Genomic DNA, 25,841 nt, shown 5'->3' with positions numbered 1-25,841 from the left:
AGAGTCGAGGGAGAATAGGAGCTCCTGCTAACCTGGATGAAACTGCAAAAGGAGAACCACGGGTGAGAAGACAAAGTCAGTATTGCACCAAAGAAGACAGATGCGGTTTCCTGGTTGGTGCAGAGGATGTCCAACGCTGGATAGATGAATGCAGTCTGGTTTGCATCGCCGGATTCCACCAACAAGCCTTGGCACACACAAATCTTGCAGATAGTGGAAAATGGCGCTGCCCAGGACCAGAGGGACCTGGTGTCCTCTACCCAGGAGGGGGAGACAGAGGGGGCACTCAGCAACTCAGAGAGCCCTCAGAAGACCAGGCAGCGTGCACAGGAGTCCCGCAGCACGGGGACAAAGAAGGTGCAAACGGAGGCCCACGCAGCACAACACAAAGGGATCCCATGCCACCGGATTGAGTGCTGGGGGTCTAAGCTGTGCTGTGCATGAAGAACTTCTTGGAAGTTCGCACACAGTCCTTGGCAACTGCAAGTGCACAGGGGTACTGTCTTGCGTGGGGAGGCAAGCTCTTACCTCCACCAAAAGTTGGTTGTTGGAACTGTCGGAGTCACTTTAGTCCACAACCCGTGTTGCTGGATCCACACCTGTTGTCTGGAGAGGGGACCCACGCCACCGGTCATCGCTGCAGAGAGGTGCCTGCTGAAGCAGGGAAGTGACTCAGTCACTCCACTGGAGATTCCTAAGGTTCTTCTGGTGCAGGCTGAAAACAGGCGGTCCTCGGAGGATGCATGACCTGGAAACTGTTGCAGTTGCTGGCAGAAGCTGAAGTTACAATGTTGCAGAAGTCGTCTTTGCTTCTTTGTTGCAGTTTTGTAGAGTTCCTGGAGTGTTCAGCTGTGGTTCTGTTGGTAGAAGATGAAGTAAAGGATGCAGAGGATTCCTGCTGGAGTCTTGCAATCTGAATCTGAAGAAACACCCAGTGGAGAGACCCTAAATAGCCCTGAAAGGGGGATTGGTCACCTAACCAGGTAAGCACCTATCAGTAGGGGTCTCTGACGTCACTTGCTGGCACTGGCCACTCAGATACTCCCAGAGTGCCCCACCACCTTGGAATCCAAGATGGCAAAACCCAGGGACACTCTGGAGGAGCTCTGGGCACCACCCCTGGGGAAGCGGTGGACAGGAGAGTGGTCACACCCCTTTCCTTAGTCCAGTTTCATGTCAGAGCAGGGACTGGGGGTCCCTGAACTGGTGTAGACTGGATTCCACAAGGAGGGCATCATCTGTGCCCTTCAAAGCATTTCCAGCAGGCTCTGGGAGGATACCCCTCCCATGCCTGTAACACCTAATTCCAAAGGGAGAGGTTGTAACGTCCCTCTCCCAAAGGAAGTCCTTTGTTCTGTCTTCTTGGGCTTGACCTGCTCAAGCAACAGGAGGGCAGAAACCTGTCGGTGAAGTGGCAGCAGCTGGGCTGCCTGGAAAACCTCAGAAGACTGGTATGGCAGTACTGGGGGTCCACTGTGGAGCCCCCAGAGTGCATAGGATTGTGGAACAAATTCAGGAATCAGTATTGGGGTACAATTACCAGTTGTTAGACACCTTACATGGCCATATTGGGGGTTACCATTATGAAGCTGGACATAGGTATTGACCTATGTCTACTGCATGCATAAAATAGCGTCCTCGCACTCACGAAGTCTGGGAAAATGGGCCTGGATGACGTGGGGGCACCTCTGCTAGTGCTTGGGTGCCCTCATACAGAAGTACTTTGAACCCAGCCTTCAGGGTTGGAAGACCGGATATATGTGACTTATAAGTGACCTGGTGCAGTGAAAATGGCTGTGAAATAGTGCATGCACTATTTCACACAGGCTGCAATAGCAGCCCCGTAGCAGCCTTTGCATGGGCTCCCTATGGGTGGCAAAAGAAATGCTGCAGCCCAAAGGGATCCACTGGAACCCCAATGCCCTGGGTACCTAGGTAGCATATATAAGGGAATTATAAGGGGGGACCAGTATGCCAATTTGGAGTGAAATACTGAGTTACCCGTATGTAAGAACAAATTTGGAAACAGAGAGAGCATGAGCAATGGGGTCCTGATTTCCAGGACTCCAGTGACAATTTAGAAAACAGTAAAACATACTGACAAGCAGGGCATAAACCATAAGCACTGGGGTCCTGACTAGCAGGGTCCCAGTGACATAGTCAAAAACACACTGACATCAGGCAGAAATTGGGGGTAACATGCCAAAAAAAGGTACTTTCCTACAGGCTACCTTTTCAAAAGATAAGTTTTTTTCATTTACGTTTTGGGTTAGAAGTGATCTCATGGGCCACTGCCTAACAACCTTTTTTCAAACATTGAAAAATAGAAAGGGAAGCCTTTAGTGTTTGCAAATGAGTTACTGTCTCCTTTAAGCTGTCAGTAACTTTTCAATGTTTTGAGACCTGAAATGCGGTTGCAAATCACCTAATACATCTGAAACCGAAAGACACAAAAGGGGTGCCCTAAACTGATTTGGTATCCATTTCTAAACCAATTTTACAATTAGCTAAGCCTTTACCGAACTGCAAAATGTGTTTAGTGAATACCAAAAAAAGGAGGCATTTTGCAAATTGCAGTGCTTCCCATCTCAAAAATGTTTGATTGGACCCACAATCACCTTTCCACGGTCTTCTAGAAAATATTAGGCATCCATTAAATACATTTGCTACCCAACCAACTAGTCATAAGTAGATCAAATATAGAAATACCACATTCAAGTCTCCTTTCTTGCTCTTCTTTGTCATCTAAATAAGGCTTGACAAAACTCTTAGAGATTCCAGAAAAGTATTTAAAAATGTATAACCATGTCTAACTACAGCCCGAAAAAACCATGAGTGAATAGAAGCATCCCTACTACCTTTGACACGTGGGCTGCACCTCTCCAGCATCCAAATTTGCTTTGCAGCAACTTCCTGAAGTAGTGTTAGTAAATGTACTACGCATTGTAAGGCTAGACAAAAAAACCAAAGACATTTCCTACTTTAAGGATTCTGTAAATAATAAATAAGGGCTGATTTAGATTTCGGCAGACGGGTGACCCATCACAACATTGGCAGATAGCCAGTCGTCCGATATATAAATCCCATAAGAAATAATGGGATTTATATTTCAGCAGACAGGATATTTACCACATTTTGAACAGCCCAAAACTCAGGCGAGTAGAAGCACAAAGGTATTAACACTCTAAAATGTGAATATAACTGAATAATTCAAATTTAGATACAGGGCCTTCAAAAACATTTCAACCGTGTGCCATATTTTACATTTTTTAACACATACCTTTGACTTTTAGATAGGCACTGCTAGATACTGTGCCATATTTGTTGCTTGCAGTGCAAGAAAAAATTCCAGAATCTTCAGAGAACACTTCTGCAATTACCAGCGTGCAAATCTCTTCTAAAAGGAAGTAAATGAAATACATTTAATTATAAAGTACTCCTAAAAATGAAATCAGTATATTCGCCCATTGCCGGCAACACATGGGATGGGCATCATTTTAACCTTTCAGGATCTTCCATTTTGTTTTACATCTCTCAGCCTGCAAATTGATATCGTGTATAAGTAACTCATAATGTTATTTTTTTATCTTTGAGCCAAGTGACCTGGAGTATAATCCTGCCTTTTTCAGTTTCCAGTTTAATTATGGTCTGATTGCATGTTCCCACCCCATCTCTTTCCGTCATCTGTGCTCATACACTTACTACTGTTCTTTGTACCGCACATCAAGTTTGAAATGTTCTTTGTAGAGCAGTGGCATGTTCCTTGGAGTTAGGTCATATCCCTTGTGTGGTCCTTCCCCGTTTCACAAAGCCTTTGTTCATGCACAGAGGGGGTTGACCGCATGTTGGGTTGGATACAGGGCCTAGTTGCAGACTAGGCCTGTTGGCCACTCATTGTGAGATTAAGGGCCTGATTACGAGTCTTGCATGCTTGAGACTGCCAGACTAGCGGTGGTGGTGGGACCACGGCACTCCTGGCAGTCTGACTGCCAAATTATAACCCTGGTGGTTGGACTACCACAGGACTGCTGCCACCGCCAGGAACATGGTTCCCAATGGATAGTCGGCAGGTGAAGTTGTGCTGAACCACGGCGGTGCTTAGAGCAGTACCACTTTGCTGATCACAACTTCACTTTCTGCCAGCCTTTTTATGGCAGGGTCCCCGCCATGAAAAGGCTGGCAGAAAGGCAGTGCTAGGGTTCACAGGGGGACCCCTGCACTGCCCCCAACCATGTCGTGGGCAGTGCAGTAACCCCCCTGCCCAGGACTCTTGGAATGCACACTGTCTGCTACAGTAGATAGCGTGTATTCTGAGGGTGCTGGAAGTACTCTGTGTGCGACGGCATTGTCCTCGGCTCCATGAGGCCAATGCGGCTGCACGGTTTCCACTGGGATGACCGGGAGAAACCTCCGATTTCAGAGGTTTCTGGCGGTCAGCCCAGTGGAGACCTGGTGATAAGGCTGGGGGGAAACCGCCAGCTCCGCGGTGGTCTCCTCTCCACTGGTTGGTGGTCTGGATTTCAGACTGCTAGACTCGTAATGAGGCCCTAAGTAACACTTTTTCCTAACTGAATGCCGTCCTTAGACACACTCCTTAATAGGCTGAACAGCCTGCACAGTTCAACCTATGTGTATTATTATTTCCATCACTCGTTAATTCAGAAATGATTCAAAGAATTCCATCCATAAATAAGCATGATCTGCTCATTTGGATTAATTCATTTTTTTTTAATACCAATCTACTGAGCTGTCCAGATTATTAGTAATCTTTACAGTAATATACAGCTGGTCATATCATGTAATGACTTCTAGTGCTCCTCGTCTTGCCCCCAATGCATATGGCCCCCACATTGCCCCTTCGTCGGGGGTAGTGTGCTGGTTATTGCCCCAATAGATGTCATCTTTGAGGTTGGTTCACGTGCAGTACTGCTGCCTCTTGCTTGATGGCACTACTGCACACGAGAAAACATCAAAGATGAAATCTGTTTGATACAATAATTTGCACGCTCTCCCGTATAAGGGCCAATTTTGGGCCTAAAGTGCACTGGAAACAAGGCAAGGAGCACTGGGAATGAGGAGTTTCTTCAACTGGGGAGGAAGCTACTTGGTCTCTCATGTGTGCCCGATAGGGTTTTAGGGAACCCTTGGACAGAACCAAACAACAAATTATTGAGATGTGAATTAATGAATAAAAGGTATGCAGAATATCGGGCCCCTATGGAATAAATACTTGACAATCTCCACTGTGATTACATAGGGGGATGGGTGCAGGCTATGTGCCTGAATTTCAGACTTTAAGGATAGGGTGAAAGGGGGTCACATAATGACTTGTTCAACATACGTTCTGCTCTGACCTGCCATAAGCAATTAGTATTGTAGCATCCACCCCCGTGTAAATCATAGAAGCACCTAATTTAAACAGGGAAGGGATTGGGAACTATGGAAGTCTGGGCACCGGTATCTGGGAACCAGTAGACCGCTAATTCCTGTGGTGTGGTAACTTCATAGCTTAGGCTTCCACTGCTGGATCGATAGTGGCATCGCATATTTACATTGACATGGTATTCATGGCTCTTTTCCTGCCAACGATGTGTATTTGAATTAGTTTTCCGCACCCACTTTGTTTGTACACCCAACCTTGCCTTTCAGCCTGTTTTTTTCCCTTCTCTGTCCCCTTTCTTTGGGCTATATCCCTCCCTTGTGCTTTCGGGCCTTTATCCTTGTTCTTTATATGTTGATTATTAACCATTTGGAGGCTGCTGGAAGGGTTTGCCGAACTTTTGCATCCTGGGGATGGCATCCTGGTTGATGAATGACCTCATAACCTTCTCTCCCACCCTGGATTGGCTTAAAATAGTTGCTTTGGCAGTGAGAGATGTTTTGCTGTGCAAGTTTATACTTGAGCTTTTATGTTAGCTGGCTTTCTGACACATACCATATTATCTAGAACTTACTTCACCTTCTATCTGAGAGTCAGTCAGCATACCAGTCTGCTAAAGGTTGTCAGCCCTCACTGTTTTACCGATAACGTCACCTCACAGCAAGTGCCCGCGATTTTTGTCTTTCTCTTCCCATTTTCCCCTTCTCTCTCTTGAGAGGTATTCAAGTGAGGGGCTCTGGGACAGAAGGGATTCCATTTGCTTGACACTCTGCAAACAACCCCTACTGTTGGCCATCTAAAAGGGAGAGTTGTATGCTTGGAATGGTGGGTGAAGGGCCCAGCCCTGCAGCCAATCCCTGCAGCGGATGGAATTCAGCCATGCACAGTTGGGATTGGCCGCTGAGTGTGCTGGGAATAAGAGCCTGGCCGCAGGCCGTAATCAACCGGCACTCTTTTACTCTTAAGGTAATAACATATGTTTAAAAAAAATCTTAAAAATCACAATTAAAGCGAAATTTTGAATACAGTTTTCAGTTAAAACAGACTGACATTATTATCAGTTATGGTTGACTAATCAAAAATACCCCAACCTCCGTGCACAGCTCTTGATCTCACAAATAATGATGCAGATGATATCACAGATGACAACATTTATTACTTCACTTGTAACACTACATATTAGTTTACTATTTACATCAACAATTACATTACTGTTGGTTAACAATTGTTTCTTTGCATGTGCGATGTTGTGTTTACAGATATGTCCCTGAAAAAGGGAAATTAGAAAAATACCCCTGACAGTACCATCATCTATGAGAACTATAGACAAGTGCAGCTAACAGACAAAGAATGAGAAAAGATCTGTGCTCAGGTGCAGGAAATAGACAACAATGCAAGTTTTAAATTGCTATATTTTAATTTCTTGTGCCATAGGCACTTTACTCCCTGATACTGAGGAGGATTTACACTGATTCATCCTCTACTTACCTGAGATGTGGGGAGTAGGAGGCCACATTTCTACACTTGACATTGACCTGCAGGACCTTGAACAAACATGAGATGGAGATAGCGACAAGCAATAGGTATTAACACTGAAGTCACAATTAAACGCTGCTTACTAGGAAATATATTATGACTGAATAGAGGAAGAATCCAACACACGTTGGCAGCATTAGGATTGTTGCTGGCACAACGATGTGTAGCTAGTCATTGGCTCCTCGCAGGGGCCCTGCTAACGAGGCTTGGAAAAGAGATATGCTGGAATGGGCACTTACAGATGCAATAAGGACAGAGCAGAAGGGTCAGAAAGGGTGGAGGGACAAAGGCCGCATGGGCTGAAATGACTAACTCACTAGTAGGACCATGGGATGACAAGTAACCTTAGTTGCATAGGGAAACGTTAAATGCCTCTCATACTCTGACTAGTCTGGGGACAAACTGAATGATCTGGATGTGGCTGAAGCATATTGTTGGACTTGGTCTTCTCCACAGGATCATCAGCAATTTTTTGCCTCGACCACTCCTGTTTTCTGAAACAGTGTTTGGTGGCTTTTAGGACTCGTTACCAGTGGAAACCATAGCTAAAGTGCTTCTGTTCAATCCCTAAAACATTGTAAAATTGTCTTACACCAGACTGGGATACTTAATTTACTTATAAGTCCCTAGTAAAGTGGTGTACCTTATACACAGGGCAGTAAATTAAATGCTACTGATGGGCCTGCAGCACATATTGTGCCACTCACTTAAGTAACCCCTTAAAACATGTTGTTAGGTCTGCCATCGCAGCCTGTGTGAAGTTTTAAACTGCCAGTTCGACCTGGTAAAATAAATCCCTACCCAAGCCTAAAACTCCCTTTTTAATACATTTAAATCCCCTCCAAAGCTAGGTCCTAAACAGCCCATAGGGCAGGGCACACTGTATTTAAACAGTTGAACATGCACTTTTAAGTTTTACATGCCCAGGTAGTGAAAAACTCACAGATTCATTTTTGCACTACTGTAAGGCCTATCTCTCCAATAGGATAACATTGGGTTACCTTATTCCATTTAATAAATTACACCTTTTGTTTGGTAGCAGATAGAAATATCACATTTGGTGTCTAATGAATTGTCATTTAGACTTCTCTTTAACCTTTAACCTCTTAAATGTTAAAGTTGGATTTAAAGTCATAATTCTGAAAATGCAGCTTTCAGAAAGTTGACCTTTTTTGTACCAACCTTTTGGTGTCTGCAGGCACATAACTAGGTGGAGTTGGCAGTTGGCCTTTGTATATCCCTCCCAGACTGCCCACAACCACACTTACACTTCAAAGCTGCTGCCAGAGGGTACACATAAATTACTTCACACTTGCTTTTTGTGCCCCCAGACATCTTGGGACCAGGGCCGGAAGGAAGGAGATTCCAACACCATCAGTGGTTTTTGAAACATGTGTTAATGCCTTAAGGGCAAAAGGGTGCCGGTTGATTAGCGCCTGCGGCCAGGCTCTTTTTCCCAGCACACTGTACGGTCAATCCCAACTGTGCATGGCTGAATTCTGACCGCCAAACAGAAGGTTTACAGGGTGACTGATAAAGTCAGGGCTAGCATCAAAGATTAAGTATCAAAGATGATAACCCTAAGGGTAATTGAGTTTTCTAGTAGTCCTTGGGCCTGCCCTGTGGTCTTGGTTCCAAAGGCTGCTGCTCCTGGTGCCACACCAGAACTCCAGTTCTGTGTGGACTACAGGGGTCTCAATGCGGTCACGAAGACTGACGTGCACCCCATCACCCCAGCTGATGAGCTCGTCGATCGGTTGGGAGCTGCCAAATACCTGAGCACATTTCACTTGACGTCAGGGTATTGGCAGATTAGCTTAACTGAGGGGCCCGAGGAGGGGTCAGCATTTTCTACCCCAGATGGGCACTTCCAGTTTAAGGTGGTGCCATCTGGGATTAAAATGCCCTTGCCACCTTTCAGAAGTTGGTCAACCAGGTGTTGACTGGGCTGGATGATTTCAGTGCAGCCTACCTGGACGACATTGCAGTGTTCAGTCCTACTTGGGAAGAACGCTTGCAGCACCTCTGTACAGTGTTGGAGGCCCTGCAAAAGGCAGGCCTCACTATTAAGGCCAGTAAGTGTCAGATAAGGCAGGGTTCAGTGATGTATTTGGAACACACGTAGGGAGTGGCCAGGACCCCTACAGGCAAAAAATTTACACCATTCTGGCTTGGGAACCTCCCAAGACCGAGATGAGGGCCTTATTGGGCCTCACTGGCTATTACAGATGTTTTGCAAAGGGGTATGGCACCATTGTTGCCGCTTTGAATGAGTGGACTTCTAAGAAGCAATCAAGGAAGGTGATCTGGACAGTGTCTTGACAGACCGCTTTTGATGCCCTGAAGGCCGCCATGTGCCCCTCGCCTGTGCTGAAGGTTTCTCCAAGGAGTTTGTCGTGGTATAGGAGCAATGTTATCACAGATAAAGGAAGAGGGCCTAGGGCAACCTGTAGCCTTCATTAACAGGAGGTTACTTTCCAGGGAAGGTAGGTGGAGTGCAATAGAGCGCGAAGCTTTTGCTGTGGTCTGGGCACTGAAGAAGCTAAGACCCTACTTCTTTAGGACTCACTTTCGGGTTCAAACCGACCACAGGCCCCTCAGATGGTTAATGCAGATGAGGGGTGAGAATCCAAAACTGCTAAGGTGGTCCATTTCCCTACAGGGGCTGGACTTTAAGGTGGAACACCGCCCTGGCACAGAACACGCCAATGCTGATGGTCTGTCCAGATTCTTCCGCCTTAGTGATGAGAACTCCAATGCGGTTGGTTAGTTGCTCCCTACTTTCTGCTGGGGGGAGACACATTTTAGACTAGATATTCTTGGCGTGGCCTTCCCTAACTTTTTGCCTCTGCTTCCCAGGTTGGTGATGTGTGCCGGACTCTGTTTTTGCTGTTTTTGATACTCTGGACACTTTACCACTGCTAGCCAGTGCTAAAGTGCAAGTGCTCCTATGTGAAATGTATGTTCAAGTTGGCTTATCCATGATTGGCATATCTGATTTAGTCGTAAGTCCCTAGTAAAGGGCACTAGAGGTGCCCTAGGCCTGTAAACTAAATGCTACTAGTGGGCCTGCAGCCCTGATTGTGCCACCCACACTAGAAGCCATGTAAACATGGCTAAGACCTGCCACTGTAGTGTCTGTGTTTGTAGTTTTAAACTGCCAATTCAACTTGGCAAGTGTGCCCAATTGCCAGGCCTAAACATTCCCTTTTCATACACGTAAGGCACCTCTAAGGTAGGCCCTAGGTAGCCCCATGGGCAGGGCGCAGTGTATGTTAAAGGTGGGATACGTACTGCTGTGTGTTACATTTCCTAACAGTGAAATACTGCTAAATTCAGTCTTTACTGTTGCAAGGCCTATCTCTCTCATAGGTTAGCATGGGAGCTGCCTTTAAATAACTTTAAAGTGCAGATTCCCTTTGAGAGCAGATAGAAATATGGAGTTTCTGGTTTCTGAACTCACAGTTTAAAAATAAATCTTTGAGTGAAGTTGAGTTTTAGATTGTTAGTTTGAAACTGCCACTTTCAGAAAATAGGCATGTTCTTGCTTAAACCATTCTGTCACTGTTTGTGGATTCCCTGTCTGGGTCAGTTTGACAGTTTTGCTGTTTGCACCTCTCCTCTAGACAGTGACATAAAGGGAGATGAAGTGTATCCTGCATATCCTGATGAGCTATCTGTGCTAGGAGGGGAGGAAGGAGTGGTCACTCACACCTGAAAGGGCTGTGCCAGCCCTCACACAATGCAGTGTCCAAACCACTGGCGTGTGTCTGGGGCCTGGTCTGGGCAAGGCAGGATCTTGTGAACAACAGAGACTTTCCTTTGAAGTAGGCCTTCTTCAAAGGCAGAAAGGGGTATAAGTAATGGACCCAAACCCCCTGAAAATTAGTTCACTTCTGGAACCAAGAGGAACCTCTGCCATGGAGAAGAGCTGAGAAGGAGTGGCACCCCTGCCTGTGACTGTGCTTTGTTGGGATATCCTGCAGTTGCTGCTTCTGCCTGTGAAAGGGGACAAACCCTGGACTTTGTGGTATATGCCTGCTTGTGAAGAATTTCCAAGGGCTTGAACTGAGCTTGCCTCCTGTTTTGAAGTCTCTGGGCCACCAAAGACTTCCCCTGCTAACATCTGGACTCTCTGCTGAGACTCCTGCCCTGCCAAGTGGTGTCCTATCCAGTCCCATGGCCCTTGAAAGGTGAAGTTGGCAGACAAGAGCTGAAAACCACACACAGAACGCCATGCTGAGAAATTTACAACGCACCATCGGCAACGAGGCTGATAAATGACGCACCACCGGCTTCGCAGCCAAAATCGGCGCTCCACCTGCATCGCGGTTGGGAGATCGACGCATCGCAACTGGAGAAACGACACGCAACACCCGCTTGCAGCTGCTGGTAACCACACAAACCCCACGCAGCATGGTTTTCTAACACCGTGCAACAGGATTTTCCACGCATTGTCCCTGGGCGTGAAAGTCGACCCAGCTCTGCACGGATCCGAGGTGCCCCGTCCAGAAATCAACGCATCGCTCTCTTGCGAGGGAGAGAAATTATACATCGCCGACCGGGGAAGAAACAACGCACAGCCTGCCCTGCAAGAAGGGAATCGACTCATCGCTGCCTTTTCCGACGTACACTCACCCGTGCGGCTTTATTTTTTACGCTAACCAGTTTCTTTGTGCAAAATCATAGCTTCCATTGTTTTCTATGGAGTAAGGCTCTTATTCTTCTGAAAATTTATATTTTAACTTGTGTATGTTGGATTTTTGTCATTTTGGTCTTGATTGACTTAGGTAAATATCACCTATTTTTATAAACTGGTGTGGTGTCCATTCTGTAGTGTTTTCACTGAATTACTGTGTGTGTTGGTACAAATACTTTACACACTGCTTCTGAGATAAGCATGACTGCTTGTGCCAAGCTACCAAGGGGGTAAGCAGGGGTAATCTAAGTGTGTTTCTCCATTACCCTGACTAGAGTGAGGGTCCTTGCTTGGACAGGGGGTAACCTGACTGCCAACCAAAGAACCTATTTCTAACAACACTCAGCTCTACTCGATTCTACATTACTCCACTCTACCCCACTCTACTGTGCCCCAGTCTACTGTACGTCACTCTACTCCAGTCCACTTTACACCACTCCACTGTATGCTATTCCACTGTACCACACTTTACTCTACTACATGACACTACACTCTAATACAGCACACTATAAAACACTCTCCCCCACTCTACTATACAACACTCCACTTAATGACACTCCACTCAACAACAGTAAATTCCACGATTTGGAACTCAGTTTTTTTTTTTAATGAAGTTCAATGAAAAAAACAAAGGTTAAACCTTTGTTATAATCAGAAAAAGTTTACCTATTCTTTCTATACAGACCAAACTCAAAAAACAAACATTACAAATTTGAATAATTTCTAAGGTAGTTATAGTTAGGACCTAGCTTCAATAGGAGAAGCGATTATTGTTTTGTCAATAACTTTAGGGCCATTTGATGAATCTTCAGGAACTTTTCAAAACCAGTACGGCACTCAATTTAGTTGCTGTCGTGAAAGGTTCAGAGTGATTCGCCAAGGGTGGCCGAGAAAAAGGGGTGGGGGTCCCTGAACGTGTTTTTGGAATGCGATTTCCCATGGGAGTTTTAAACACAAATAAAGCCCGAACCACTGGACGGAATTACACCAAATTTGTCAGAACTCTAGCTCTTCATTCAGAAACAGCCCTTTTTGTAATTTGGTAAGTCTGTTCAGCAATTTTGGAGTTAATAAAGGAAAAATAAATTTGTATATCTAGGGACGCGGATCCTCTGTAGATTGACAGATCATATGCTGAGATCTGATTGGCTGCCAGCACTTCAACCAGGAAGTGCTGACAGCTATCTTATGACTCAGCCTCAGTCAGGTTTCAAGGAAAAAGGGCAAAAAAACAGAAGGGGACAAGTTCAGAATACCCTGATCCCCTAGGCATGCTTATGGGGTTCCACAAGGAACCTGCCGGGAGACAAAAATGTAAAAAAAAATGAAATAAATTGCCACAAAATTATAGTGGATCCATAAATCTGCAGCAATTTTTTTTAAAAAAAAGGCCCAACCCTCCCTGTGTTGCTGCATCACTCGTGCTCCTGTAATCTCCTTGCTTTTCCCCCTGTTTTTTGAGTGCCTTCTTGCTTTTCCCTCATTCTCACCATTTTCACCTGCTTTTTGTGCTCCCTCTCCTTGCTTTTACCCTGTATTTACTGCTTTCTCTTTGTTTTTTTCCCATTTTTGTGTGCCCGCTGCTTGATTTTCCCTTGTTTTCACTGGTTCTCCTTGCTTTTTCCCCCATATTTTAGGTGCCCTCTCCTTGCTTTTCCCTCGTTTCACTGCTTTCTCCTTGATTTTTCCCTGTTCATTGAGTGCCTTCTTCTTGCTTTTCCCTCATTTTCAGAGCTTCTCCTTGCCTTCCCCTGTGTTTTGTGTGCCTTTTCCTTGCTTTTTCCTCATTTTCACTGCTTTCTCTTTACTTTTTCCCTCATTTTAATGGTCTTCTTGCTTCTCTCTCATTCTCACTGCTTTCTCATTGCTTTGCTCTCTTGTTTTTTTGTGCCTTCCCCTTGTTTTTCCCTCTTACTCACTGCTTTCACCTTGCTTTTCCACCTGTTTTTTGTGTGTCCTCGCCTTGCTTTTACTTTATTTTTACTGCTTTTTCCTTGCTTTTTCACTTGTTTCTTGTGTGCCTGCTCCTTGCTTTTTCCTAATTGTCACTGCTTTCTCCTGCGTTTTCCTATTTTTTTAGTGCTCCTCCTTGCATTTCCCTTGTTTTCATTGCTTTCTCCTTGCTTTCCCCATTCTTTGTGTGCCTTCTCTTAGCTTTTCCCTCATTCTCACTCGGTCCTCCCTGCTTTTTCCCATTCTTTGTGTGCCTTCTCCTTGCTTTACCCTAGTTTTCACTGCTTTCTCTTTGATTTTTCCCCAGTTTTTTGTGTGCCTTCTCCTTGCTTTTCACTTATTTTCACTGCTTTCTCCTGGCTTTTCCCTCATATTTGTGTGCCTTTTTCCTTGTTAGTATCCACTGCTTTCTCCTTGCTTTTTCCAAGGTTCTCGAGTGTCTTCTCCTTGCTTGGCATGGGGTTAGATGGAACCCCCGCTGCATTAAAAAAGACTGAAATTCACTCAAAAAACAAAGTTTACAGGGGCATTGTAGTTAGGAATTAGCATTCACAAAGCCTTAGAACTTCACGAAAAAAAAAAGACAAAGGTTACAGGGACATTATAGTTATGATCCGATTTTACACAATCAAAACCATGGCAGGGCGCAAGTTATAGTTACCTTATAATATGTGTTATGGTTACTTGAAATAACTATAACTATAACACCTGAATTTCTATGTTTTTTGTGCGTGTAAATTCAGATCCTAACTATAATGCCCCTGTACCCTTTGGTCCTGGGGGGCAGTAAATTGGGATTTATACAGAGGAGGGCATGGGTCCCCTTTCCCTAAGCTACACAGAACCCTTGGACCCCATTTCCAGGGCCAATATTTAATTAAAGGTGGGTGCATGGCATACCACCCTGAGACTCTTTGAGGCCTGGGAGCCCCATCCTCCTCTGCCAGCTATACTGTTGTGTCCAGGGGAGCGTACTCCGGAGACAATGTTTCCCTACCTATGGCAGCTCAGGCAGGAAAAGAAAAGTGTTTTTCCCACCCAGCAGGAGCTGCAGATATTCTTTCGCCGGGTGGCAGCACACACTTCTTTCCTGGCTCGCACTCTTGCAGGCAGGAAAACTGAGACTGATTCTTCCCACCAGGCAGGTGCAAAGTCTGCTCCAGCTACACTCAGGATGGGTGCATGCAGGGGAGCCGGCAAAATCGTAAGGACACTGCGCTCCACACTGCAACCCCTCTTGTTGTGTGTTGTGGTTGCCCCTGGGGCACCCACTTAAGACCCCGTGGGATGGGGTCTCAGGGTCAGTATTGGCTCGGGAAAGGGAGGCTGCGCAAGGCGTGGAGCAGGATGCATGTGAGGGTTGGACTACAGCTGGGCCACAAATAATTAATCTCTTTGGAGATTATATTCTGCTGTCCTTGACTGACCCAGTGAATTCCACCATGGTGGCAATGTCAATTCTGAAGCAATATGGAGAAGCGATTATTGTTTTGTCAATAACTTTAGGGCCATTTGATGAATCTTCAGGAATTTTTCAAAACCAGTACTTCACTCAATTTAGCTGCTGTCGTGAAAGGTTCCGAGTGATTCGCCAAGGGTGGTCGAGAAAAAGGGTGGGGGTCCCTGAACGTTGTTTTGGCATGCGATTTCCAAAAGGGGTTTTAAACACAACTAAAGCCCGAACCACTGGACGGAATTACACCAAATCTGGCAGAACTCTAGCTCTTCATTCAGAAACAGCCCTTTTTGTAATTTTGTGTAAGTCACAGGGTCAGTATTGGCTCGGGAAAGGGAGGCTGTGCAAGGCGTGGAGCAGGATGCATGTGAGGGTTGGACTACAGCTGGGCCACAAATAATTAATCTCTTTGGAGATTATATTCTGCTGTCCTTGACTGACCCAGTGAATTCCACCATGGTGGCAATGTCAATTCTGAAGCAATATGGGGAGATCTCAGGTTTAAGTAGGCAGGCACAAGGGAATTAACTCCAGTCGAGAAACTATTTCATAGCTAAGAAGGGGTTAGTTTCCACTATATATTAGACATTGAAAACACTATGTCAGAAGGATAAATGGTCATATATGAATACATGAGACAAAGTACTAGGCATTGACATAATACAAAAAGAGTGGGGTGCTCAGTGGAAGGCTAGGCTAGTGCACAGCATATAAGGCGGAGAGACACGGTGCAAAATTATGTACATTTGGTGTCTTACACCAAATAAGCTGAAACAGGTGCTTCCCAACAAGACAAGGCTGTGTCAAAGGGGATGTGTGGGCAAGGGAACACAACAACATGTATGGTGGACCTGCCAAATGATCACATTTTTTTAGAAAGAATATGTGTCCCTAAGATTCCCATGTGATGTTTTCAGGCTGCAGTATTGACACTAGTGGAATCCAGGAAAGAGTGCTGGAGATTGGCTGATGGATTAAGCAACACTGTTATAGAGCATATATAGACAAGAAGCATGGTGAGGGTGATAAAGCTGGCAGTTTATTGGCCTGGTTAATAAAAGGGGAAACAGGCTGGAGTATAATACGTAAAATCCAGGCAATGAATTGTACCTTATTGTAACCCAAATGTGTGTTTATCAAACATCTCCTCAATGCTACTGACAGCTTTATGAGTTGCCTCTACTGGTAGCGGCCACCTTGCTCTTAGGGTATTTTCAGGAGGCAGTTTGCATAGAATAACAGATGTTCAGAGGGCAATTGGATGCCCCCATATCTGTGGAGGAGATTAAGTTAGCCATAAAGGGGCTGAAGAGGTATGACTCCTGGTGGGGATGGATTCAATGTTGAATTTTAGGTAACTTATGGAGGGACGTTGGCACATCAGTTTTTAGACAGGTTACTGGTGGCTACGGAGGGAGGTTCCTTGACCCTCATGACTGAAAAAGTACTGATAGTTATGTTATGAAAGCCACAAGACTGCTTTGTGTAACATACAGCTGCCTCGTAGGAAAGGTGGTATCAATGTGCCAAAATTTGAGTGTTATTATATTATTGCACAGTTGCATTCGGAGGCTCGTTGGTGCTTCACTGCTGGCAACGATTAATCAATGTTCTTTGATCTGGAGGAAGTGGCTGGAAACTTAGTACCATTAGTGATAAATGATGTTAAGTAGGTCGGAGGATTCTCATGTTTGTTGGCTGTTCATTGTTGGGCTTTGTATCTGAAACAAACAAAAATGGTTTGGGAAATGCCTGTGTGCTCCCTTTTTATGGTGGCACCTAGAATTTGAGAGAATGGCTTGTGATGCAGTGGCAACTACTTGGTGCCACATAGGGTTTGAATCCTTGGATGATGCATTCATAAATCACAAGTGTTTGTCATTTCATGGTATGAGAAATGCAGGTGACCTTCCGATAAGTCAGTTTTTAACATACAGTGCTATTATTAGCACAATAAAGACCTTGTGAAAGTGTGGGCATGCAGAACCTCCTTATGTTCAACATTAAAGATGTTATTGACCTTTTAGTCCTATCTTAGGGCTGTTCTTGTGCTTTGCCATTCACAGATGGGTCAGAATAAGGTGAGTTTGGAGACTTTATATCATAAATGGGAGTGCGATTTCTAACACAGATTGCAGGTACGGATTCGGCCCCCCTTAAAGCAAATATTTAACAAATAGAACTTGCTGCACAGAGTTTATTTGACCCTCATAGGCTTCATCCGATGTATCCAATGGTCAGTGTCCTAGATATGGATCTGCTGGAGCAGATTTATAGCATATGTTTTGGAACTGCAGGACTCTGGGGGTGTACTGGAGCACAGTCACAGAGATACTATTAGAGGTCACAGGCAGACGTAATTTATTGTAGGCCAAGTGTTGTATTTTGGGGTTGGGGCATTTTTTCATTATTCCTCACCCCACCCCCCTCTTCATGAGATTTGCGGTAGCTGCCACTGATTGGTCATATGACAAATTGCTAAGCTTTGGAAATCAGCATCATCCCCATGGCTACAGGACTGGTACAGGCACATGCTGAAATGGTCTGCAGCACAGGGAGAATACTTGATCTCTATGCAAAGGACTGAAAGCAGTGGCACTAATGTGAATGCATGGGATGTAGTTTTATAGGTTCTGCAGACTAATAATGATGAAAGACCGACATGAGTGGAAGTAAGGTGGATTTGATTGTTTGTTTTGCCTTTTACTATGGCTGAAGACTGCTGGATATGTGATCCAGGGAGGTTTATGGTGATGTGTGTTTAATACTAAGAATTATGAAACAGACGAAAATAGTAGCATTACAAGGTGATTGTCACCAGTCCGGGATGTTTCAAGTTATCAGATCCTTGTTCTTTGTAAAGAGCAGTTATATTTTCAAGCTGTTGATCAGCTTACTGTTTTATACTGCATATTTTGTCAATGCCCATTTCTGTTCTATGGAAAAATGAAATAATAAAAAAAAAGTTGAAACATACTATGACAAATATGTTCACAAATTCTGGGGAGTACACACCCCTTGTAGAGTCATGACTCTGAATCACGACTTCAGGATACCAAAAGGGTACTCTATAATGGCTTATATGTGTGCCCTATTTTACCTCTGTTGAGGTAGTGCGGTAGGCCATCTGTAGGATGTGAGGAGATGTGAAGAGAGAGCATACCCATCATCAACTGCAACAAAGACATGTGACATTTTCAAAAGGGGGCTCTATTCTAAATGTAATACATTATGTCTACATACATGCCGTGGGTGTCAGGGTAAGGTGTGCATTGAGTTATAGTAATTATTGGGTATGATTAAGATGTAAACCCTAAATGCACAAGGAGCCCTAGTGTGATGTGTTACTTACCAATGAGTCACATGTTACCATAATCTCAAGCAACCAAGTGAAGTGCAAGAGGTGACTTATGTAAGATGTAGCTGTTGGGTGTGCTTACAGAAAAAGCAGCATTCATTTCACTGAAGCAGTCCCTGGTGTTGTAGACAGTTTGGACTTTGATGGAGTGCCAGAGGGGTCTACTGTGGAAAAAGTGTGCTGTGTGGTGATGTGGTTGATGTTCAACGTGGGTGCAATCAATGGCACCTAGTACACTAGGAAAATTGTCAAAGCCATAACATTTCCTTGCCACCCTTACATTTCCACCAGTAAATGTGGCATGGTGCTAGGGTGGTGGACTCTTGTGTTAAAGGAGCTCTGTAACTGATGCAAGCATTAAGACAGGCTTGTCTGTGAGATGCCAATGGTGTCAGAGGTGACCCTATGGAACAATCCAGTAGCCACCACGAAACTGAGAAGGATCTGCAGTTTTACATAGGCAGGTGTAGATTGGGAGCGAGCTGTAGGTAAATCAAGTAAATCAGGTGAGAAGTCTGGTAATGAGAGTTTTGATGCCCATTCTAAAGGTGATGATCCTTTGTCTGCAAACTGTGTCTCTCTTCCTCCTCAAATAATTATTCAGTACAATGAGAGGCAAAGAAACAAACAAGTTCACTGACATTGTGGAGGCAAAAAAAGAGGTTTGATGTGTGAGATACTTTCTCATGCGGTCACCCTTGTTGCGATAGGTTGGTGTTGAAATGTGTTTCTGCTGGACATGGATGATGGAGTTAAAAACAATAGCTTCTTTCATGGACAGGTTTTGCAAATGTTTGAAAACTAGTGATATAATCAACACTATTTGCTTTTAAGTTAAAAAAAGTCACCTAAAATGTAAAATGTACAACATTTATTATGTAGTATATGGTACTAAAAGTTATGTAAATAATTAATTTAAATTTAAATTAAATTCAGATTTTTTAAAAATCAAGTTAAATCAATTATTAACTTTTTAAAAGGGGTAAATGGATTGTTAACATATTTTATAATAAACTAATAATTAAGTTTTATTTATATGAATTGTTATATAATCAAACTAAATTTAATTATATTATTAAATAGTAAAAATAAATTAATGTAATTTACCATTGTTTTCTATGTGGCTTTTACTGTACATTGTTGGCGCTATTATTTTCTATGGGTAGCTGTGAGTGGTGCTGCACTTGCTCCAACTTTGACCTGGAGTACATTTACTATTTATATGGTCCTTTTGGCTGAGGTAACTTTAGAAGTGCAGTTTGTGGCTAGGAACATGGTTAATCTTTTATGGGTGGGTGCATGTCTGTCCCTAAATCCCTCATTAATCATCCCTTAATCCCTCTTTAGTCCTCCCTTAACCCATCTCATTTATTAGTAAGCAATTCCCCATTTTCCAGCCACTCCCCCGTCCCTCCAATATTTACTAAAAAAACATGTGTACATGTGCAGAGATCTCGGCACAGAAAAGAAAGGCAAAGGGGAAGCATAGACTTCTGCACAGAGATTTGGGTACAGCATTTTGTAGTATGTGAGTAGTACTACTAAATGTACTACAAAATGCAGTTTATGAATAGAACCTCGTGTGGTGCCCCATATACATGGATCAAGCTAACTAGCATGTGATTGTTTTTGGTTTCCTAATTTTACAGTAAAAACCTCTTCACAATACAAATGATGAAAAATGCAAGAATATACTACATATTTGAGTTGTTTAATGTCACAAACAAACACATTGATGACATTTTAGTATTCCTCCTTTCAAAAAGTAAATATATTTGTCCTTTACACCATTTAGCAAGTTAAGTGTATTTCTTTTACAGTGCCCAGGTATCTTCATGTTCATTTTACTTTTGTGCAATTACTTACATGTTACATGTGAGCAATACTTCTAACAAGTAGATCTTTGCTTTGAAAATGTTTCAGCCTATCTACAATCTGCACTTTGTAGTAGTACTACAACAGTACTATTCACATTCTACAAAATGCTAATCACAAACCTTTATGCAGAGACCTCTGCCTCTTCTTTTCCACACAGATGCCTCTGCTTCAACTGTGGAGGTCTTTGCACAGATATGTATATGTTTTAGTAATAAATGTTGGAGAAACACGAGGGGCTATCTGGAAAATGGGGAATACTTACTACTAAATGGGAAAGGGTTAGGGAGAGGCAAGGAAGGCCTTAGGGATGGCAAAGGAGGAGTTTAAGAATTGACATGCTGTGAGGATTTGGGGATGCTATATGGTATGGCTGGGAAGCCCTACCATGCGGTCCTTAATCTGTCCTTGGCTAAGGGAATGGTGTGTTTGCCAGGAAGCATGCAATGATACGAGCCCTATTAAAAAAGTCCAACCTGAACCTGCTGGAGCCTAGGAATTATAGGTCGATTTTACTCTTTCCTAGGCCAAGTAAAATCCTTGAAAAATATGTAAATAAAGTGCTTTTGTTTTTTTTTTAGGAACATGACTCACTTCATCCTACTCAAACAGGATTTAGACCTCGCCATGTTACAGAAACTGCCCTTTTGGCAGCAGTGGAAGAAATAAAAAAGACTTCTACATCAGGGATGTGTGGTTGCTGTCATCCTCCTGGACTATAGTGTTGCCTTTGACATGGTAAAGCACAAGATCCTCTTGGAGAGGCTTCAAAATATCAGAGTGACTGGACAGGCTCTTCTCTGTCTTAACCAACTCCTCAATCAGAGAACGTTCCAAGTATTCAATGGTGACTGTAGGTCAGATCCCATACCGCTCAACTGTGGGGTCCGTCAGGGATCCTCGCTGAGCCCCACCCTTTTTAATGTTTATATGCTCTCTTTGACTGATGTCGTCCTTGCACATGGTATCTCACTAGTATTGTTTGCTGACGATACCCAACTTATTTTTTCAGTTAGCCATGTAAAGGACGAGCGACCGCCCTCTCTTAGCTCCTGCGTTATGGATGTAGCTAATTTGATGAGCCTTTCAGCTCTGAAACTCAATGGGGAGAAAACAGAGCTCCCCATTGTAGGTATCCCCTCTCCAAATAGGATAAATCTGGGATGGCCTAATGTCTTAAGCGCCATGCCAACACCAAAGCTGGAGGTAAAAAATCTAGGAGTTTGGCTGGACAAAAACTTGACCATGAACACCCAAGCAACAAAAGTGGCTGTTACCTGCTTTGGGATGCTGAAAGCTCTTAGTAAAATGTTATACCTTCCCCTGTCCCTGTCCAAAAGACTAGCAGTCCTAGCACTCATTCTGGCACAACTGGACTATGGAAATGTGGTATATTTGGGTTCTCTCAAATCAACAGTTGACAAGTTACAAGTGCTACAGAATGCTGCTACCCGTCTTCTATGTAACATCTCTAAATTTTAATCCGCTCAACAACCTCTAAAACACTACACTGACTGCTGGTTGGTCAAGGAATTAGATTTAAATCCCTATGCATTTCTTGCAGATCACTCACCCAGATGGGTCCCACGTTTAGGAATACATGGATCAATCCTTATATATATGTATTATATACACACAAAAGATGCTTGAGTTCTTCCAACGCCTGCGTAGCAATGGTTCCGCTGATCCAGAGAGTGAGAAGAGGCAGCCTATCTTTCTGGTACAATGTTTCAAATCTATGGAATTCTATGCCTACTACCTTGCAGACTGCTGAATTGGAATTGCCATTCCGCAAACAGCTAAAGACTTGGCTGTTTGCACAATCTTCTTGATCGCCTGGCTCTGATGGCAGATGTTTAACATTGACACCACTGTGTAATGTGTAGTGCAATATAGATCTGGGATACCCTACGGTAGCTATGCGCTCTATACATGCTTAATACAAAACAATACAATACAAATACCATCTTGGGTCCAGCCTAATACATGTACTCAACCTTAAGCTCACCCCTGGGTAGCTGTAGCTGCAAGCAGTAATGTTTAGCAAAGGAACAAAGTGTAAAGCATTTAACAGCACCAAACAACAGAAAAAGAAAGTTGTATGACAGAATCGAAACAAGACACCAATTTATAGAAATAGAGGACATTTATAGACCTATAGTTTTAGAGGCCTTAATTATCAAAATCCACCAGAGGGTTATGGAGATACAGATTTTAGAAGTATTAAATAACTTTCATATCAACCGCAAACAAGCACTGGGCAAAAAAAAAAGGTTGGAAACTTCTGAAAAGTTGGTAAAAGTTAGTCCAAGCCTGAGCTGGGTAACCAAGTACCACAAGACAGGGGTCTAGGAGACCAGAAAGGATACGTTGGACAGTTACTTAGCCACCAGAGCATTTTTAGAGCAAAATCCAAACTTTACAAAATAACCGCCTTCGGCAACAATGGAGTGGTTCTGATGCTGAGGGATAAATGCTCCAAGATGCTCACAAATGCTCCTCATGCTGTGCGGTCAATCAGGGTGAAGTCCGGTTGATTCCTCAGCCCGCAGGTGAGTGGGGTAAACTCTGTTCACAGATCTCGGGGTCACACAAAGTCCTCTTTGCAGGATTCCAAGGGCTGTCGATGCTTTTGCAACACAGCGGTCACGGTGTAAATCTTTGGCTGAGGCTGGTGTCCACCCTTGGTGATGAATATGGTCACATCCAACACTCACAGATCAAGCAGACATGGGTACACCTTTTGGCAATCTCCAAATTGTCCTTTTGGGTGCCTGGTGTCTAGTATTGGCAAAAAGTCTGCACTGGCTGCCAGAGGTGCATTTTGGGCTCTTTCAGCTTTTATGTCCCAGTGCAGTTGTGGGGGGCCAGCCAACTGACTCCTGGGTTCTCTGCTTCGGACTGGGGTAAGGAACCAGCTTTCACCAAGCTAGGCATGCATAAAAGGGTCAAAACTCCACCAGCCCAAACTGCAGAAGGTGCAGTCACTCTGGCATCGCAGCCTCTCTTTCTGCGCTTCCAGTAGGTGCAAAGTGGTCTTCTTATCGTCCTTCTTCCAAGTCCAGCAAGTACTAAGGGTCAACATGCCAGGGGTGCCTTATTTATCTGAGGAAAGTGCCCTGAGGGGACCACACAGTCTCTGTTCAATGAGCTACTGGGTCCCCAGCTTCATAGTGATGAAATTCCTGTGATTTGTGGCACCTGGCTATCCCAGAATGACACATTATTGCCCCCTACAAGATGATACAAGTCTTTATTGGTCGGGAGGAGCAGCATAGCCCACCCTAGATGTGTGGCTACCGGAGGACAATACATTAACAGTAAAACAGTTTGGGGGTGAGTTTCTCCTCTCTGGTCCTTTCTTAATGTTGTCTACAGGAACAAAGGACATCCTGCTCAGCGGTGTTGAGCCGGGTGCCCATGAAAGGCGGCTTCTCCATTGAAGCTCACCTCTAGGCTAACCCCGGGTGGCCATCTAGGCAGACAAGATGACACCTCGCTGCTGTGGCACTGCCCTTTGTTCCTGGGCCTGGGAGTTGTTCACACATCTCCCCAGGTGGTCAGAAACCTGCCTGAGTGTGTATGCCTTTGTAAGGCTGCTGGACAAGCAGAGCACAAAGGGGCAACTTTCTAAAAAAAGCTGCCCATTATTAATAGAGGCAATATTTTCAACCTAGGCATCAGATCACATTTAATGCCACAATTAATTTGATACCTCACATGACCCAGTTTGGTAGTTCCAATCAAAAATTAGCCAGATAGACATGCCTCGCAGTAATCCCATATTAGCAAATGGGGCTACCAAGTTTACCTGCAGCAAAACGACAATTTGGAAGTGTTGCTGCTAAGACATATTGTAAATCATATGTCTGAATTAGCAAATATTGCTCCATGTCATAGGACTCTATAGGCTTTCCTTAGGGAAGGCTTACATATAATGTTAATGGGTATTGTGGCTTTGCCATAGGTTTAAAAGGGAAAATTGAACTGGCAGTGCAGACACTGCCCTTCTAGTCTGCAGTGGCAGGCTGAGAGTCATTTTGTATATTGTCATGTGAAGGGTTTTTGCTTCTACCTTAACTCCTGTAATTTCTCTTTGGTGTCTTAAATTTTACCTAGTTTATGTCCTCTTTCTCTGTGATTCTTTTACAGTCTCTAGTTCTCTTGAAGCGCAAGTCTCTAGCATGTTACAGTTTCCTAGAATCCTTGCATTAGTTCTCTTGATGTTCAAGCCTCATGCTAGTTTTGTAGAATACTTGTATGACTTGCCTGTTCTCCAATTTTGTTTCCTTGCATAACCTGCTCCTGAAATATTAGCTACTGTTCTTAGGCTCCTTTCTAGTGCTTGCTTTGTACTTTCCTCTTGGGCTAGTGTGTCTGGTAAGTGCACTATAAGTCTTCACCTGTCAATACGTGTTTTCCTTTGTACAGGGGTTGGCTCCTGGTTTCCAGGAGGCAATTCCTGCCCCATCCTTTGTTTTGTGCTGTATGTCGTCTTAAGTGCTTTATCTGTGACAGTGTGCCATTGCTTTTTTCTAGGAATTGCCACTGTGTCTCCAGCTGGATCCACAATGGCTTATCTCTTGTATCTAAGTACTATCCTTGTTTGTGCCCTTAGGGTTCAGAGACACTATCGCTTCTGCTGCCTCCCCTCTTTGAGGCCTGCGGGGTGATTATCTGTAAGAGTAATCTGCACAGAGGCATTGACATCCCCTGTTACTGTGGGAAGTTCCGAGCCTTACCTGTGTACAAACTTAGCGGTAACCAGTGTGTTGTCCATTTTTTGTTTGTTCAAGCTAAGGTTGCTCTGCCTTCACTATCTTGTTCCTGTGCTCAACCTATAGCTGTTCTTTCCTGGGGTATGCCTTTCTCTGCTTCTCTGCTTTTGTACACTGCATTCATAGGGAGATATTCTGTGACCTTGTGGGGTGCTCCACCTGGATGTCATAAATGATGTCATAGAGCATGTCAAGGGTGATGCAATATGTGAGGTCATAAGCAGTGCATGGCGGGGTGCAAGTTGCATCTAGCTCTTCTAATTATAACTGGTGTATTTCTGTAGTTTTTTAAAATCAAAATGTTAATAATATCACTGACATATTCACCTAACTATAACGTTACTTGAACTGTTGTTTTTTTCAGTGAATTTCCAAGGGTTTTTTAAAAACAAAAACAGATCTTTCGATCATCCCTAACTATAACATTACTTTGTGTTTTTTTCAGTGAATTTCTAAGGTTTTTCCTAATGTAAAGTAAAATTGTATTACCATACATAAAGCCAACTCCAACGGTGCACAGCCTTCAGCCGTGCACGGTGGGGGGTTGTCTGCAGGGCCTGCAGCAAACATCCTGCAGGCAGCCAAACCCATTCTGCGCATGGCCTTTAACTGTGCACAGTAGGGGGTTGGTTAAAGGGCTTGGCCTGTGGCCAGGCCCCATGACCAACTGACTTGGAGGCAACCACACTGCACACTGCCTTTGGTGTGGCAGGGGTTAGCTGCAAAGCCTGTGTTGCAGCCAGGCCCTGCTTTCAACTCCCCGCAGGCAGCTAACTGGAAGCAGCCGAGCCCATGCACGGTCTTTG

General features: G+C 44.1%; 1 protein-coding gene across 1 annotated transcript in view; it reads right to left on the bottom strand.

Moving 5' to 3' along the window:
- Window positions 1–25,841, bottom strand: part of MYPN (myopalladin) — a 2,801,288-nt gene that overhangs the window by 1,461,665 nt on the left and 1,313,782 nt on the right. The window contains exon 9 of the mRNA XM_069240514.1: window positions 3,281–3,397. Coding sequence (XP_069096615.1) covers window positions 3,281–3,397 — 117 coding nt within the window. The remainder of the gene's footprint in view (window positions 1–3,280; window positions 3,398–25,841) is intronic.

Source organism: Pleurodeles waltl, chromosome 6 (assembly GCF_031143425.1).
Source record: "Pleurodeles waltl isolate 20211129_DDA chromosome 6, aPleWal1.hap1.20221129, whole genome shotgun sequence".
In the NCBI taxonomy this organism is placed as follows: Eukaryota; Metazoa; Chordata; class Amphibia; order Caudata; family Salamandridae; genus Pleurodeles; species Pleurodeles waltl.
The sequence above is the reverse complement of the archived record's forward strand: the minus strand, read 5'-3'. Positions and strand labels throughout refer to the sequence as shown.